The 16,362-nt window shown below is 40.5% G+C and overlaps 1 protein-coding gene across 2 annotated transcripts in view; it reads left to right on the top strand.

The window, feature by feature from the left end:
* WRNIP1 (WRN helicase interacting protein 1) overlaps positions 1-16,362 on the top strand; it is a 164,876-nt gene that overhangs the window by 98,786 nt on the left and 49,728 nt on the right. For both annotated transcript variants that reach the window (XM_068236808.1, XM_068236809.1), the window contains exon 5: positions 13,211-13,366. In XM_068236808.1, the coding sequence (XP_068092909.1) occupies positions 13,211-13,366 (156 nt within the window). The remainder of the gene's footprint in view (positions 1-13,210; positions 13,367-16,362) is intronic.

The following is a 16,362-nucleotide window of genomic DNA, read 5'->3' as shown; positions in this document are numbered from 1 at the left end:
CACCTCCCTTTCCTTAATAACTTATTTAATGTCCTAACTAGAGGCGATGTGCCTGGATATATGTATTTTTTTTTTCTTGAAAAATGCCTACATTGAACTGTACTGAAACACATGGGAAAATAAAACTGCATTGAGGCCTCTTAAACAGTAAGACGTTGCGTTTGATGCGACGTTAAGGTCGCATAACGTGCCCCTAACGCAACGCACTGAAAGACTATAGCTTGGACGTTATTTAGCCCTGTGTTTTGTGCGCCGTTTTCGTCGCACAGTGATAGAACGAAAACGGCGCATGTGTTAAAAAAAGAAAAAGAAAACATTACTGAACATTACTGAGCATGTGCAAACAGTCTAACGCAGCTAAAAACGTGTATAACGCACAGCATGCAGCACTTTTATTTAACGTGCAGCGTTAGACACCAACGCAACGTCTGCACTGTGAACAGCCTATTGATTTTTCATTGCTGTAAGTTATTGTGCGTTACATGTTGTTGTAACGTGCGACTTTAACGTCGCACCGTGAAAGAGCCCTGAAGCCTCTGTGCTGAAGAATATGACACCCAGTTTTCAATGCTAAAACCAACAGGCCGATTACATTGGCACACATTTCACTTGTAATTAATTGAACTTTAGATCCATCAAACAGATTGTATCTCTGTAAAATAAAATGGAAGCACGAAAGGACACCTGAAGTGAGAGGGATATGGAGGCTGCCATATTTATTTCCTCTTGCACAGTACCAGTTGCCTGTGCTCCTGATGATCTTTCATGCATCAGTAGTGTCTGAATCACACACCTGAAACAAGCATGCAGCAAATGCAGTCACCCAACTTGATGTGCATGCTTGTTCAGGGTCTATGGCTAAAAGTATTATAAGCATCAACAGGGCAGCCAAGCAATTTGCATTGCAAAGGAAATACTGTAAGTATAGCAGTCTCCATATCCATCTCACTTCAGGTGTGCTTTCAAAAGGATCAATTGATTGCAATATGCATGGGGCTAGCATTAGTTATATGTGCATGATCATTTTATAGTGTGAATTCCACTTTGCACAGTAGCAAGATATCCCACATGGCTTCCTTCACTCAGTTAAAACCACAGTGCTTCTAGTGCATAGACAGGATGACGCCTTAAACATCAGCACAGCATGTTCAGCTGCCCGGGTGTATTGTTGCAACCTTAATCTGCAAGTTGAAGGCTTGAATATAAGCCCACAGAACTCATACATTGTTAGCTTAGCATGATAATGAAGACATGCCAGGGAGTTCTTTTGCGAAGAGTATGATAAAAATAGCTGTTGCTACACATTCCATTATCTGGGCTATATGTGTAAATAATGGGAGGGCTTGTATTTAAAAGAAGGTAACATTCACTAGCCATTTTTACCACTAAAAATTTCATTATAAATATTGTAGTCACATTTTGTCACATTACTGCCACAAACATGCATCAAATTTATTGGAATTCCACGTGAAGGACCAATACAAAGTGGTGTACATGTGAGAAGTGGATCGAAAATCATACATCATTCCAAACACTTTTTACAAATAAATAACTGCAAAGTGGGGTGTGCGTAATTATTCGGCCCCCTGAGTCAATACTTTGTAGAACCACATTTTTCTGCAATTACAGCAACCAGTCTTTTATGTCTCTACCAGCTTTGCACATCTAGAGACTGAAATCCTTGCCCATTCTTCCTTGCAAAACAGCTCCAGCTCAGTCAGATTAGATGGACAGCGTTTGTGAACAGCAGTTTTCAGATCTTGCCACAGATTCTCGATTGGATTTAGATCTGGACTTTGACTGGGCAATTCTAACACATAGATATGTTTTGTTTTAAACCATTCTATTGTTGCCCTGGCTTTATGTTTAGGGTCATTGTCCTGCTGGAAGGTGAACCTCCGCCCCAGTCTCAAGTCTTTTGCAGTCTCCAAGAGGTTTTCTTCCAAGTTTGACCTGTATTTGGCTCCATCCGTCTTCCCATCAACTCTGAGATGCACCCCAAGAGCATGATGCTGCCACCACCATATTTGACAGTGGGGATGGTGTGTTCCAGGGCTGTGGAGTCGGTCCAAAAATCCACTGACTCCGACTCCTCAGTTTAGGATTCCTCCGACTCCTCGACTCTGACTCCTCTAATTTGCATATTACAATTTTGTTGATTAAAAGTATGTAACATGAAATTCGTCTCTTAACTGCCAACGCTTAGGAATTTTACAAGACAACTGAAGTGAGAAGGATATGTAGACTACTATATTTATTCCCTTTAGACTAAAACTAGTCCTTGGTAAGAGTACTTGTAAAAGGTACAAACCGGAACAAAGAACATCTATCAGGCCCTAGGCAATGTAAGTGTGGGTACATGTAAGAATGATGTGCAGGTACTCTGCACGGGAATGAGGAGATTGTAAACAGACAACACCTCTGTGTTCAATGTGCACAGCATTCTCAGTGGATTCCCTGCAGCTCTGTGGGGAGTGCATATGTAGAGTATAGTACTACTGTGTAACAAAGTAAACCTGAGACAGATGAAATTAAAGTTTTATACATACCTGGGGCTTCCTCCAGCCGCCTTCAGGATAATCAGTCCCTCGTTGTCCTCCTCCACCACCTGGATCTTCTGCTATGAGTCCAGGTACTTGAGCCAGTCGGGCGTAGTGCGCATGCACACACTCCGCCGCCGGGAGCATACTACACCTGTGCAGCACTATTGCGCAGGTGCAGAATGTTCCTGGCTGTGGGAGCGGCATGCGGCCCGGACAGCGCTGACTGGCTGAATTACCAGGACTCATAGCAGAAGATCCGGGTGGTGGAGGACAGCGAGGGACTGATTAGCCTGAAGGGGGCTGGAGGAAGCCCCAGGTATGTATTACTTTTCATCCGTCTCAGTTACCCTTTAATTTGTAGTCACCAAACCAAATTTTAACAACATATCAAATTATTTGATTTCATCAGCAAAGGGAGTGCATGCATTTGCATAAACCAGCATCAATGCAGAATTATTTCCATCTCGTTGACCATCTCTATTAGTGACACAGCTACACATCAGGCTTTATTCTTACAGCATAGATGTTATTTAGTATATATAAGAGATTCCTGTGTACACATCATATATACAGTCACAATCAGATATGTATATCTGACCTTAAAAATACGGGGACTGCTTTATTGAAGCAGCACAAGTAACTAATTTTGATTGGTTTATTTCATTTTTGTGGACTGAGCACAGCTATTACTGTATATATACTGTATATATACATTATTTTTAATGACTATTATCTGAGAAATAGAACATTTTATCATAGTTTCTATTTTAATTACAGTTACAAATTCATTAGGAGTCGGAGTCTGTGCATTTTTTACCGACTCCGACTCCAGGCACCCAAAATTGCCCGACTCCACGACTCCGACTCCACGACTCCGACTCCACAGCCCTGGTGTGTTCAGAGTGATGTGCAGTGTTAGTTTTCCGCCACACATAGCGTTTTGCATTTTGGCCAAAAAGGTTTCATTTTGGTCTCATCTGACCAGAGCACCTTCTTCCAATTGTTTGCTGTCCCCCCCACATGGCTTGTGGCAAACTGCAAACGGGACTTCTTATACTTTCTATTAACAATGCCTTTCTTCTTGCCACTCTTCCATAAAGGCCAACTTTGTACAGTGCATGACTAATAGTTGTCCTATGGACAGAGTCTCCCACCTGAGCTGTAGATCACTGCAGCTCGTCCAGAGTCGCCATGGGCCTCTTGATTGCATTTCTGATCAGCGCTCTCCTTGTTCGGCCTGTGAGTTTAGGTAGATGGCCTTGTCTTGGTAGGTTTACAGTTGTGCCATACTCCTTCCATTTCTGAATGATCGCTGGAACAGTGCTCCGTGGGATGTTCAAGGCTTCGGGAAATCTTTTTGTAGCCCAAGCCTGCTTTAAATTTCTTAATAACTTGATCCCTAACCTGTCTTGTGTGTTCTTTGCACTTCACAGTGTTGTTGCTCCCAATATTCTCTTAAGACAACCTCTGAGGCCCTCCCAGAGCAGCTGTATTTGTACTGACATTAGATTACACACAGGTGCACTCTATTTAGTCATTAGCACTCATCAGGAAATGTCTATAGGCAACTGACTGCACTCAGATCAAAGGGTGCCGAATAATTATGCACACCCCACTTTGCAGTTATTTATTTGTAAAAAATGTTTGGAATCATGTATGATTTTCGTTCCACTTCTCATGTGTACAACACTTTGTGTTGGTCTTTCATGTGGAATTGCAATAAAATTGATTCATGTTTGTGGCAGTAATGTGACAAAATGTGGAAAACTTCAAGGGGGCTGAATACTTTTGCAACCCACTGTATCACCATTAAAGTGAACTAGTAGTGTTTAATCTACTATAAAATACTGTACATTTAGTATGTCTTGGAGAGCTTATTAAAGCGGACCTAAACTCTTGCACAGCACACATTTAAAATACTTTATTCCACATACTGTATATGGTACTTTCTGAAGAATTCACTTCTTTGTCTTCTGTGTTTTTAAAGATTAGATCAAAGTGTCTAATTAGCTCTTATTTGCAACTGTGCATAGACTGCACAAGAGATCTGCCTAGGCAGTTCTAGCATACAGTTAACGCTGAGGCTTAACCCTTTTAGTGCTCCCTGCAAAAGTGAACCCTAGTAAAATTTCAGGGATGTTTAGGATTTCCATCAATTTTGATTTGTATGCCTTTTTACCAGGAGCCTATCCTCATTCAACCCTACAGCAGGCAGAAAGTTTGGATTTGCCCTTGAAGCTGAACACTGATCCTCCATCCACATAGAGTTACAGTTCATCATCCATCTTCCTTTTCTGTTTTGGGAAAGGATGGCAAAAGCAACATTTGACTTTCAGGGCAAAGCTTAACTTCCTGATAAGGCAGTTTTAGGAGAGCTTTTTGTAAGTTCTCTGGGGCATATTTAATTTGTCAGATTGGAATCCACTTCAGAAACTTTAAAATGCCAACAATTTTTTTTTTAATTTCAAGCATTTTTTTTATTTCAGAAGGAAAACCATATACGGCAATTGACAACTGACAAAGTAAGGCACTGTCAATATCACAGCTATATACATGATATCTGAACGGGTCACTCGTTTGGAAATACAGATATCAGACCAACATTTCTCATTCAAATACCTAGGAGATTATGGCTTCAATTCATCAAAGGGTGTTCGATAACAAAACCCCAGTCCTTAAAATACCGCATTCGGTATTTTACACTTCACTGTGCTAATTCATCAATATTTTCCCATGTGTGGTAGAGGTCGAACTACTAGGCTTCAATTCATCAAAGGCTGTTCGATAACAGCAGAGTGGTGCAGAGCAGCTTGGAATGTCCGTGTGTTGTTACAAGCTGATAACAATAGAAGGCATCCAGACATCCCTTTAGATGTAAAGGTGTTATAGTTACTGTTATTTATACTGCCTCTGCTGCTCTGAATCTGTCGATCAGTCTTTCTTAACATTTTATTTATTTGCCACAACGTAGATGAACTTCCTGGAGACATTACAAATGCCATGCTTGGTGATTTCACCACCAGCATCTTTGCATTATCAAACAGGGCCTGAAAGGGTTACACCACCGAAGGGAATCTGGGGATATATTTTGACCCGTTCTCTCTGCTCACTGCTTGGGGGGTCTGAAAGCTTGTGTGGAGAAGCCTGTGTGACCTATCAGCGGCACTTGCAGGAGAACAGGGGCTGTTTCTATTGGCTGCCTGCTCCTGCTAATCATGAAAACATTCACACAGGAGGCTTTCAAAGCCTGTAACGACAGGGGAGAGCTTGAGATAAACACCGAATGTGTTATCGAATGTGGGAACCTTGATGAATTAACATTTGTTGAGCACATGTCGGTAATTTATCTCATTGCTGTGTCATTTCAGCTTCTCATTCGGTAACAGCTTTGATGAATTAACATTTTCTAAAGTGCTTCGTTAAGTCAGCTGTTTTCAGCATTACCGAATGCGGTAATGCTTGATGAATTGAAGCCTATATGTATTTCCAGCTCAATGTTTCCTGTATACAACTATTGTGTATATTAAAAAGTGGGAGGAGGGAAACCACAACAATTATGGTAGGAATTATTAGACCAACAATTTTTTAAAGCCATTTTCCAGACACTGATCTAGATAAATTATCTAATACTTTAGTAATTTGAGAGCCCAGATGTTATGTATTTCTGTGTGAAATGTGCCTTCTGCAGCTACACACCCTGTTTTGAAACTTGGATTGCATGATGAGCAGAAGTCTCCAAGGATGTAGTTTGTTTATGGGTGGAGCTGCAGCTGCTCAGATTATTCCATTGTAGACTACAAGGGGGAAGACACAGACTGGATCTTTCTTTTGAGATTGCAGCCTATAGTAGCAACGGTCTGTGATGAAAGGAGTGGCTGGTATCTGGGCTTCTTTATTTGCCATCGGGTGACCAGGGAAAGAGATACAAAAACAAGCCCTGCAACTAGGCAAGAGTTCTTGCTATAGAAATCATTTAGCTGTTACTGTACTTGAAGACTTTTCTCCTCTTATATTATGTGAAAGTAAGCATAGGTTTTGTACTTTCACTGGTAAGCTGAAAGTTGAGACTTGCTCCTTGTGCATAACATGGCAAACTATACTGATTATGTGTTTATTTATACAACTGAACTGTTGTTCAGCAACTTTGTGTTCTGTTTATGTTGCATCATCTCCCAGTGGTGTAGCTGTTTCTTTAATGTTCCTATATGTAGGACACATCTGAGCAGTTATTTGTCAAAACTTGTGTCTACTAGGAAAGGAAACCCAGAGAAGAGGAGTATTATGTCCTCTGCATAAGCTGCAGGATTTGAAGTATCTGCTGAAGACATAAATGTTGCAATACTGTAGAATAATAAAGGCACCTTGGATTCTGTGTGTCCACATGCAGAAAAAGAATCGCACACCACTTGGGAGGTGCAGGACCAAAGCAGTAATCCAAATAAATCCAAAAGATCTGCACACTCACTGTAGCCCAAGTCCACTTTTATTTAGACATCGTGACACATTTCCATTCCATAGACCAACGATTTGTTTCAGGGCCCTGAGGGGTGTGTGTGTGTGGGGGGGGGGTCCCCTTTGTCAGGGTAACACCGTCACCATTCCGTGCTGTTACCTTGACGAAGGGAACCCCCTGGGCCCTGACACAAATCATTGGTCCATGGAATGGAAATGTGTCACGATTTCTGAATAAATGTGGACTTGGTCTACAGTGAGCGTGCGGATCTTTTTGATTTATTTGGATTCAGTGTGTGTTGTGTATATGTATGCCTGACCACTTACCACCCCTCGGACTGTGCTGGTAATTATCTAGTGTAGCATTTTCCAAGTTTAGTAGTTACATGTTGTTCTCTTGAAGGACTTTTATTCATACAGATTGGGACCAGCACCATGCAAATGTTCATTAATCATTATTAATAAAACTGAAATTAGAATGTGCTAAAAAGGGGGGGGGGGGAAATAATGTACAAAAACAAAAAGAAAAGGGTACCCCTATAAACAGCACCAGACTAATACTATTCAAAAAGTATAAATCTTTATTGTTTTTCCAAAAACCATTAAAAAATTCATAAAATCAATTAAAACCATCACACACTGTGACCACCAGGGTCTCTTAACCACATAATATATCATATGTTAACATAATATAATAATAATAATACACCCTCTGGTGTCTGAGTATTAGACTATATAAATATAGCGTGAAAAACACCTAATTAATCCAAAAATAAATTGATTAGTGAGTGCACAACCATAAATTTATATTAATTTAAATAGAAAAATGGGCCAAAAAAGGGGGGAAGGAGGTAGTCCTTAAAATTGTATACAGTATATGTGTACACACAAAGAAGTTTTTTTATATAATCAATTATATAAGGAGAAGGTAGGATACTTTAGAGAAAGTATGTGCACAAACAATCAATCATTATGAAAGTGCATAATACAAATACATCATCAAAATCATTGACAGGCTGTCTTCCGGGCGTCTCTCTTTCCTCCTCTGGTTGTCTGGGCGGCCATTTCAGTACTCTATAGCGTGAGTTTCACCATTTGTATTTTCCTCTATTCATTACGCTCTGCACTTTATTTACTACCTTGTATAGTTCATTTATCAATTCAATGATTTTGATGTATTTGTATTTGTATTATGCACTTTCATAATGATTGTTTGTGCATATATATATATATATATATATATATATATATATATATATATACTTGAAATTTTTAGGACTACCTCCTTCCCCCCTTTTTTGGCCCATTTTTCTATTTAAATTAATATAAATTTATGGTTGTGCACTCACGAATCAATTTATTTTTGGTTTAATTAGGTATATTTATATAGTCTAATACTCAGACACCTTAATTATTATATTATGTTAACATATTATATATTATGTGGTTAAGAGACCCTGGTGGTCACAGTGTGTGGCGGTTTTAATTGATTTTATGAATTTTTTGATGGTTTTTGGAAAAACAATAAAGATTTATACTTATTGAATATTATTAGTCTGGTGCTGTTTATAGGGGTACCCTTTTCTTTTTGTTTTTGTTCTCTTGAAGGACAACTGACATGAGAGGTATATGGAGGCTGCCCTATTTATTTCCTTTTAAACAATACCAGTTGCCCTGCTGATCCTCTGCCTCTAATACTTTTAGCCATAAACCTTTAACAAGCATGCAGCATATCAAGTGTCTCTGACATTATTGTCAGATCTGACAAGATTATCTACATGCTTGTTCGTCATGTGATTTCAGACACTACTTCAGCCAAATAGACCAGCAGGGCTACCAGGCAACCAGTACTGTTTAAAAGGAAATAAATATGGCAGCCTCCATGTACTTCTTTTTGTGGTTGGCCATAAACGCTTTATGTGTGTAAGATATTTTCAGATATAAAATTAAACAATGGGGAACTGATAGCCTGTGGTATTTTGCAGTTTGCTGTGTGGTGTAAGAGTCGGTCTCTGTCTGATTGGTTTGGTATATCAGGCAGTGTATTAACCCATGTATGTCTAGCTTAAATTCTAAAGTTGTAAAAAGATTTAAAATATAGGAAAACATTGAGGGAAATTAGATTTGCCACATATAATTACACAATTAGGCCCAGTGCACACCAAAACCGCTAGCAGATCCGCAATACGCTAGCGGTTTTGGGAGCTGATTTCAGAGCGATTCTAGGTATATTTAGAGAGATTTTCTAAACATACCTAGCGGTTTTGGGTGTGTTTTTGTGTTGCAGATTACACATATTGTTACAGTAAAAGCTGTTACTGAACAGCTACTGTAACAAAAATGTCTGGCAAACCGCTCTGAAGTAGCGTTTTTCAGAGCGGTTTGCGTTTTTCCTATACTTTACATTGAGGACGAAACGCTTCCGAAATCCGCAAACGCGCAGCAGGAGGCGCGTTTTCGGCTTGGCAAAAACTGCAAACCACCGGTGTGCACCATTCCATTGCAATACATTAGACAAGCTTTTTTATAGGCGGATGCGGCCGGCGGATCGCTCCAAAAACCGCTCGGTGTGCACTGGGCCTTATAAAGTGCTGACAAACTTCGGTAATTTACAGAGAACTTTGATCAAATCACACCACAAAGTAGAACGGTTTCTCTGGAGCAGTCTATTTTGGTGCAGGGCTATGCAGATCAGTGCCAGTGGATAAAAAGATGTGTGTAGAATTTTGAAGTGAATCCATTGTCAATGAACTATTCACTGGATCTTTTCATGTCCTTCATTGTTTTTGGAAGGATGACTGTTAACATGTCATTGTGTTTTGGGTTTGAAGTGTGACCCCAAAGACACAAAACTGTGACTAGAACACATAAACTGCATGCAGAAATTTCCTGGAGGGGATTTGAGCTTAGAACATTAGCGGATGCGAGCCTTTTAGCATTTAGTCAACATGTAAACCATTAGGCACTAACACAAAATGTTACAACATTTCTATTGTTCCTGGCAGCCTCAAACTATTAGGGGTTTTATGTTTCTTTAATTCCTAATATGCTGTTATTACAGTTTAATCCATATGTGTAGCACTGAATTTTTACAGGGTACATTCAACTATTCATGTGACTCCAAACTTGAAGAAAAATAAAAAACACGGATACCTGTGCTCAATCTGGCAACAGGTGTATAGCTGTTAAAAGTAGATGACTATCATCACAAGGCTGGGTTGCCGCATGAAGCAACTACTCATAAGAGAATACGGTTAAGTACAGTCCCCACTCAGCCTTGTGGATGATGTGTGGCAGTCACGTTTCCCTTTGTCTAGGGTTGCTAAGAACAACGGGGTATAGAACAAGGATGGTAAGAAGATCCTACTTTCAAGTAGGAGTTCTCACGCAATGAAGATTCTGAAAAGTCTCATCTTTATTGTGCACTTAGGACAATGTGTTTCCTTGCAAAAGACGCTTCATCAGGTCAAAATATTGTGCCTTTAAAAAACAAACAGTAATGCTCAGGACCAATACATTCATCACCATATCAAATAGTATCACTAAATAACAAAACCAAGTAGCATAAGAATAATAATATAAATAAAAAGACCTAGTGTAAGGGTCCGCTCCTCTCGGCCGCAGTATGGTCTGAGGTGGCGACAGAGGTAGTGTCAGCTGACAGGATAGTCAGCTGACACTTAGGCAGGGATTTTATTTAAATAATATGAAATAATGGTTGCTGACCCTGCCTGGGATTGAACCCTGGTCTCCCACGTCGGAGGGGGTGAGCTTGACCACTGTGCTATGGCTGATACTGTCAGGAAGGTTTGCTGGTCAGTACTGGGTGGCTCAGCGGACATGTTGTGGTCATTTTTGTCAGCTGATTTCGCTGTCAGCTGATTGATGCCTGTGTGCGATTGGCTGTTGTGTGCATGTGGCCGGCCACTGATTGGTTGCATGTAGTATTTAAACCTACTGAGTGCTTCCTGTCATTGCTCGTGATACCTTCTAGCTCTAGCTTGCTGGTTGCTCTGTGTTCCGGCTCTTGTTATATTGGATTATCTGGACCTCGCCCTCTGCTTGTTATTGGATCTTCCTTGTCTGCTGCCTGGATTGACCTCAGATCCGTATTTACCTCTCTCCTGCCTAGCCCTCCTGTACTGCAATATATCTGTTTACCCCTGTATGACCCTGGATTGTTTCTGGACTTTGCTAACTCTGAATCCTTGTTTGGCCTGGAAGTTTATTTGCTCACCCTGCATTCAGCTCCAATACCTTGCACACTAAAGGCCTGGGTGTAACCGAAGTCGGGTAGGTGTTGTCTCTCACCTCTGGTTCAAGCGGGGACGCGCCACATAGGGTGAAGCGTGTGGAGGTAGATTGGGGCATTGGAGCTGATTTGTGAGTGGATATCCCTACAGGCCTGACACCTAGTAGCAAAGGTGTCGAGCAGGCATTAACTGCATGGTATCCCTGAAGACGTGTCACAATCCACAATTCCTTTAAAGTGGTATAGCCAGGGTGTACAAGCACATGTAGATATGTACAGGCATACACATGTATAAATACATAAACAGAAAGCTCCAATGGTAAAACTTACAGTTCATTACAAACACAGTTTCAAAGAGCCAAACATCACTAGCAATCATGGATAACTAGAAATTGGCAGCAACAAGCTAGTCAATAGGCTTCAATATAAATAAAGTCCCAAATACTGCAAGGTTACCATCAAATTGGCATTGAAACAACTCTCCACTGCAGCCATGGGACGCATCTGTATTTTTAATTCACTGCGGTGTGTGCAAAGGTTTGAGTTCTCTCCTGATGGGCAACACTGATTGATTGTGTGTACCTAGCTGTAACAATTTTTTTTTTCTTTTGTATGGGCTTATGTTTTAGTCAGTTGAACAAATAGATTTCCATGTAATAGATTTTTTACCCCATCACCATGTGTATGACTAGCATAAAATATTGTGTGTTACGGTTAGGAGGATAGTAATGGCCCATACTCACGGGCTACAATTGTCGCCGCAACACGCGGCAGGCGCATGTTGCGGCGACAGGTCACCCGTGAGTATGAGGCGCAACACGGGCGCGCACCCCGAACAGTCGCTTGTCGCTGCTGTCGCCAGGCGATTGGCGCGGTCAATCGCACGGCGACAGTTGCTTCGCCGCAACTGTCGCTAGTCCGCGTGAGTATGCGGACTAGGGACAGCAACCTAATAGAAAATCCATGGCGCTTCCATCGAGGGGGAGGAACGTCGGCGACAGCTTCCGTCGCTTCAGTAATCCCTCTTCCGCGTGTGTACGCGGAGGGACCTGTCGCCGAACTGTCGCGCACACGCTCCCGTGTGCTAGAGACAGCCCAAAAAAGTTGCCCGTGAGTATGGGCCATTAGACTAAATAGAAACCACAGGAGGTATAGTTGAAGTCCAAAAAATATCTTTCAACTTTTATTATACACCATCTGAAAAACTGGGGAAAACAAACCTCACCATACAATAGATTATTTTCTACGGTGGTAGGTTTTGCGAAGGGTGTCTGGGACTGCCTGGTGGGATCGGGCATCTCATTATGTTTGTGAAATATAACTTTGTTCCTCTATACTCGGTTGGAAGAGAATTTTGATTATTATGGTCCTGATTAGGAGTTTTCGTTGCTCAAATCTAGTAGTGTTGCCTGAAATATTACTTGTATTACTCCAAGCTATGTTACAGTATATGTAATATTCATGGAGTTTTGGATTGGCCTGCTTTTTGATGTATTAAGTACAAGCCATTATAAATGTGATTTCTATGAAGACTACCATAATTGACAATAACATAATTTTTGAAGCTTTTAGTATTTTTGAAGTTGAAACATATGTTTGGACTGCAACAATAACTCATGTGATTTATTTTTAGTCTTACTATCCTCTTAACCTTAACATACTGTATGTACAAGTTGTGTGTGGTTGATAACCCCATTGAGGATTATGTTTGCATTTATTGCATTATTTTGAATTGTTCCCAAAATATTCAATACGTTGAAGCTTTAAATATTGTACAGTTTTCACTGACAACAGTTGTGTATCTTGCTGCCACAGTTTATTTGCACTGTAATAATGCGTTCTAACCAACTAATGTAATGCTAATGTATTCCCCACCTATTGTAAAGAAGTCCCAAATAAATGTATGCAATTCAATTAATAGACATACAGTACCTATATTTCATTTGTAATCTTTACCTTGTAGGGGAAGAACATTATAACTGTATATCTGCATTGCACAAATCTATGCGAGGATCTGATGAGAATGCCTCCTTGTACTGGCTTGGTCGAATGCTGGAAGGTGGAGAAGACCCACTTTATGTGGCAAGACGTCTAGTAAGATTTGCAAGTGAAGATATAGGTATGTAATTTTTGTCTCGCCATCCACAGTAATGAATGACTGTTGACTGGGTCCCTATAGAAGATGATCTACCTAAACTTACCTTAACCAGTCTCTGTGTTCTGCTGCCTTGATCTTCTGTTCACAAAAAAAGCAGAGTTTTTGAAACTCTTTTTACAGTGCACTGTGATTGCTATTCAATTGCAGCAAAGCCGAAAAGTTGTATCATATCCTGACGGTGTAATGCCACCATACAGTGAGGCATATATTGCAATGCAAGTATGCAAACACATGCATTACCCTGTAAATGCACTGCATGCTGTACATTATGCTGACGGAAAGCATTGCACACTGCACTACGCACACAGGAATATCATTGTATCGTGTCATAATACGTTGATTTTACAATGGATATTGTGTTAAAGGAACCAAAGGCTTCCTTTCCTGTAGTGTATGGGGTTTTATAGGGATCAGTGTATGCCAGGAGATAGTGGCTATGTTATTTTCTGTTTTTCAAAAGGCACTAAATTTGTAAGAGACATTGCAACACCAATACAACATGACAAAACTAATAGAACATTTTTCCTGGCATAACATGCAATTCTATCTATTCAAGCATTTGTGCAGGAGTTGTAGGGAAACAACAAAAATAAATGAAAATAAAGAAATGTAAGTAACCTGAAAGGTGACTGGAAGAGTCTTAATGTTTACTGTTGATAGTTGGCAAGTTGTACTGAGGCAGCGGGACCATCTCCATGCGGTCTTACCAAAGGTCTATGATTTACTAAGTAGGAGGTTTCTCTAAAAAAAACAAAACTGGAGTATGATAATTATGGATGATAATGTCTTGAAAGCAACTCTTTTATCTCTTAAAGTGTATGAAACTTAAAATTTCATCTCTGCTCTAAAAGAGCAAACACAGCATAAGAATTGTTTGGTTAAAAAAATTACTGGAATTAAGTAAGTGAAAGTAGTAATAACTTGAAGGAACACTTTACTTAGACTCTAAATGACAAGATTACCTTACCAAAGCAAAGAAGTGTTCATCTACTTTAGACACTGAGTTTGGAGCGCGAAGCAGATAGTACTTATGTTGGTAAGTTAATATTACGGAGTTCATACTATTAATCATGTACTGCTCACATCAAGCTCCTCTTTTAATTACTTTACTCACACTAACTCTCCTCTTGCTATTACATCTAACACTAACCCTCCTACTCTTGCTACACGTAACACTATCCCTCTTACTAACGCTACACCTAACAGTATCCCTCCTACTATAGCTGTGTCTAACTGCCGCTACACACACACTAGCTTCACTACTACTACATCTAATACTAAACATAGTGCCACTACTTCTAACACTAAACTCACTGCTGCTACCCCTAACACAACCCTTCCTGCTTCTTCATTTAACACTTAATTTACTTACTGGTGTTTTCTGTACTCTTATTTAGTGAAGAATAGATGAGCATTGTAATCATATCCCTGTTTTCATCAATATCACTGGGTCACCGACCCACTTAACAGCCATATCTACACAGCCAAATAAACAGAATCCCCAATAAAGAGGGACTGCTGGGTCCCGAATCAGCACTTTAAACACAGCATTGTCAATCAAACACGTTATTGAAACACAGCCTACAAGGAATATGTTTAAAAACATCTAAAAACAAGGCATGGACCTTGGATGCTTCACAACCACTAAGTATAGCTGAGGTGCATGTTAGATAGATACTGTAGCATGCACCACATTGACCAAAGTCAAATAGATCATGGTCCTCAATCATTCACACACTGTCAGGGATAAGAATGATCATGATTGATCAATGTATGTGGCGCATGATCAGCTATACAATTAGTATATAAATAAATGACAACCTCTGAATTGTCTGACCAATATGGATGATATATGTTATCCTGTTGCATTAACAGTATAGCTAATAAAGTGCAGAGTGCATAATGAAGTTGAAGAGAAATCGAGAGCCCAATATGGTGTAGTATGTCAAAATTGATTGGATAAATGAAACAGTGAGATGGTAATACTCACAAACCCGGGTTACCACCTAGGTAACCACTCATTAGGCAGGTGAGGAGATTAGACCTGTCCTCACTCAGGATTAAGAAGTCGCTCTCTGTAGATAGGAAGAAAGGGGGTAGATCACCCCTCCACCTGGGGTGGACTCAAATATATTGGTAGGTGAACAGAGGCGCCAGAAGGATAAAAGTACATAACATTTTTAAAAAATTGCTGGTAGGAAGTGGTGGACTCACCTCCGTTAAAGCAGGCACCAAGGACTGTAAATATATAGATATACACATTTATTGAAAATACCCCAAAGATGCAACGCGTTTCGCGGGCACAGCCCACTTCTTCAGGCACCATCTACTGCACCATCTTGGGGGACCTTGCGCAGCATTTGATCCACGCTCTGAGCGCTTTCAGCACACCAGGACTGGCACCGCAGCACGTGTTCGTGCACTTCCCGGGCACATCATCACACCAGTGGACATCTACAGCCATGACACTGCCAGCTCCACGCACACGAGCGTGGCAACCAGCTGGTCAACTGTCTTGATAGACCAGTCGCCGGCACCTTTGGACACACGTGGATCACAGGAGGGTGAGATACAGGCAATACCCATATGGTGATCATGACTGATACAGTGTGTTGCATGGCCTAAAGCTACGCTGTCTGCTTTGTCTACATCTTTGCCAGCCTGCTTGTGTCTTTGCTTTGGACCGCAAAGTGCTCTATGTTGCAGTGTTCGTTTTGGACTGCCCCTTTAATAACGATCTAGTGCTGAATTATTTCATTACATCCACATGAGCTCATACCATTACCTGGCCAGTGATGTGTGTTAGAGGTGTGCATGGGGTCTGTGTGAGGAGATGGCCATCTCATAGCTTTTTAATCATTATATGATCTTTAAACAGAATTTCAATAAAATTTATATTTTTTTATAGATCTTGATATATCTTCATTCTATATATCACTGACAGCATCTGTGGAACC

Source organism: Hyperolius riggenbachi, chromosome 5, assembly GCF_040937935.1.
Source record: "Hyperolius riggenbachi isolate aHypRig1 chromosome 5, aHypRig1.pri, whole genome shotgun sequence".
Lineage (NCBI taxonomy): Eukaryota > Metazoa > Chordata > Amphibia > Anura > Hyperoliidae > Hyperolius > Hyperolius riggenbachi.
Note: the sequence above shows the minus strand (reverse complement) of the source record. Positions and strands in the feature narration are given on the sequence as shown.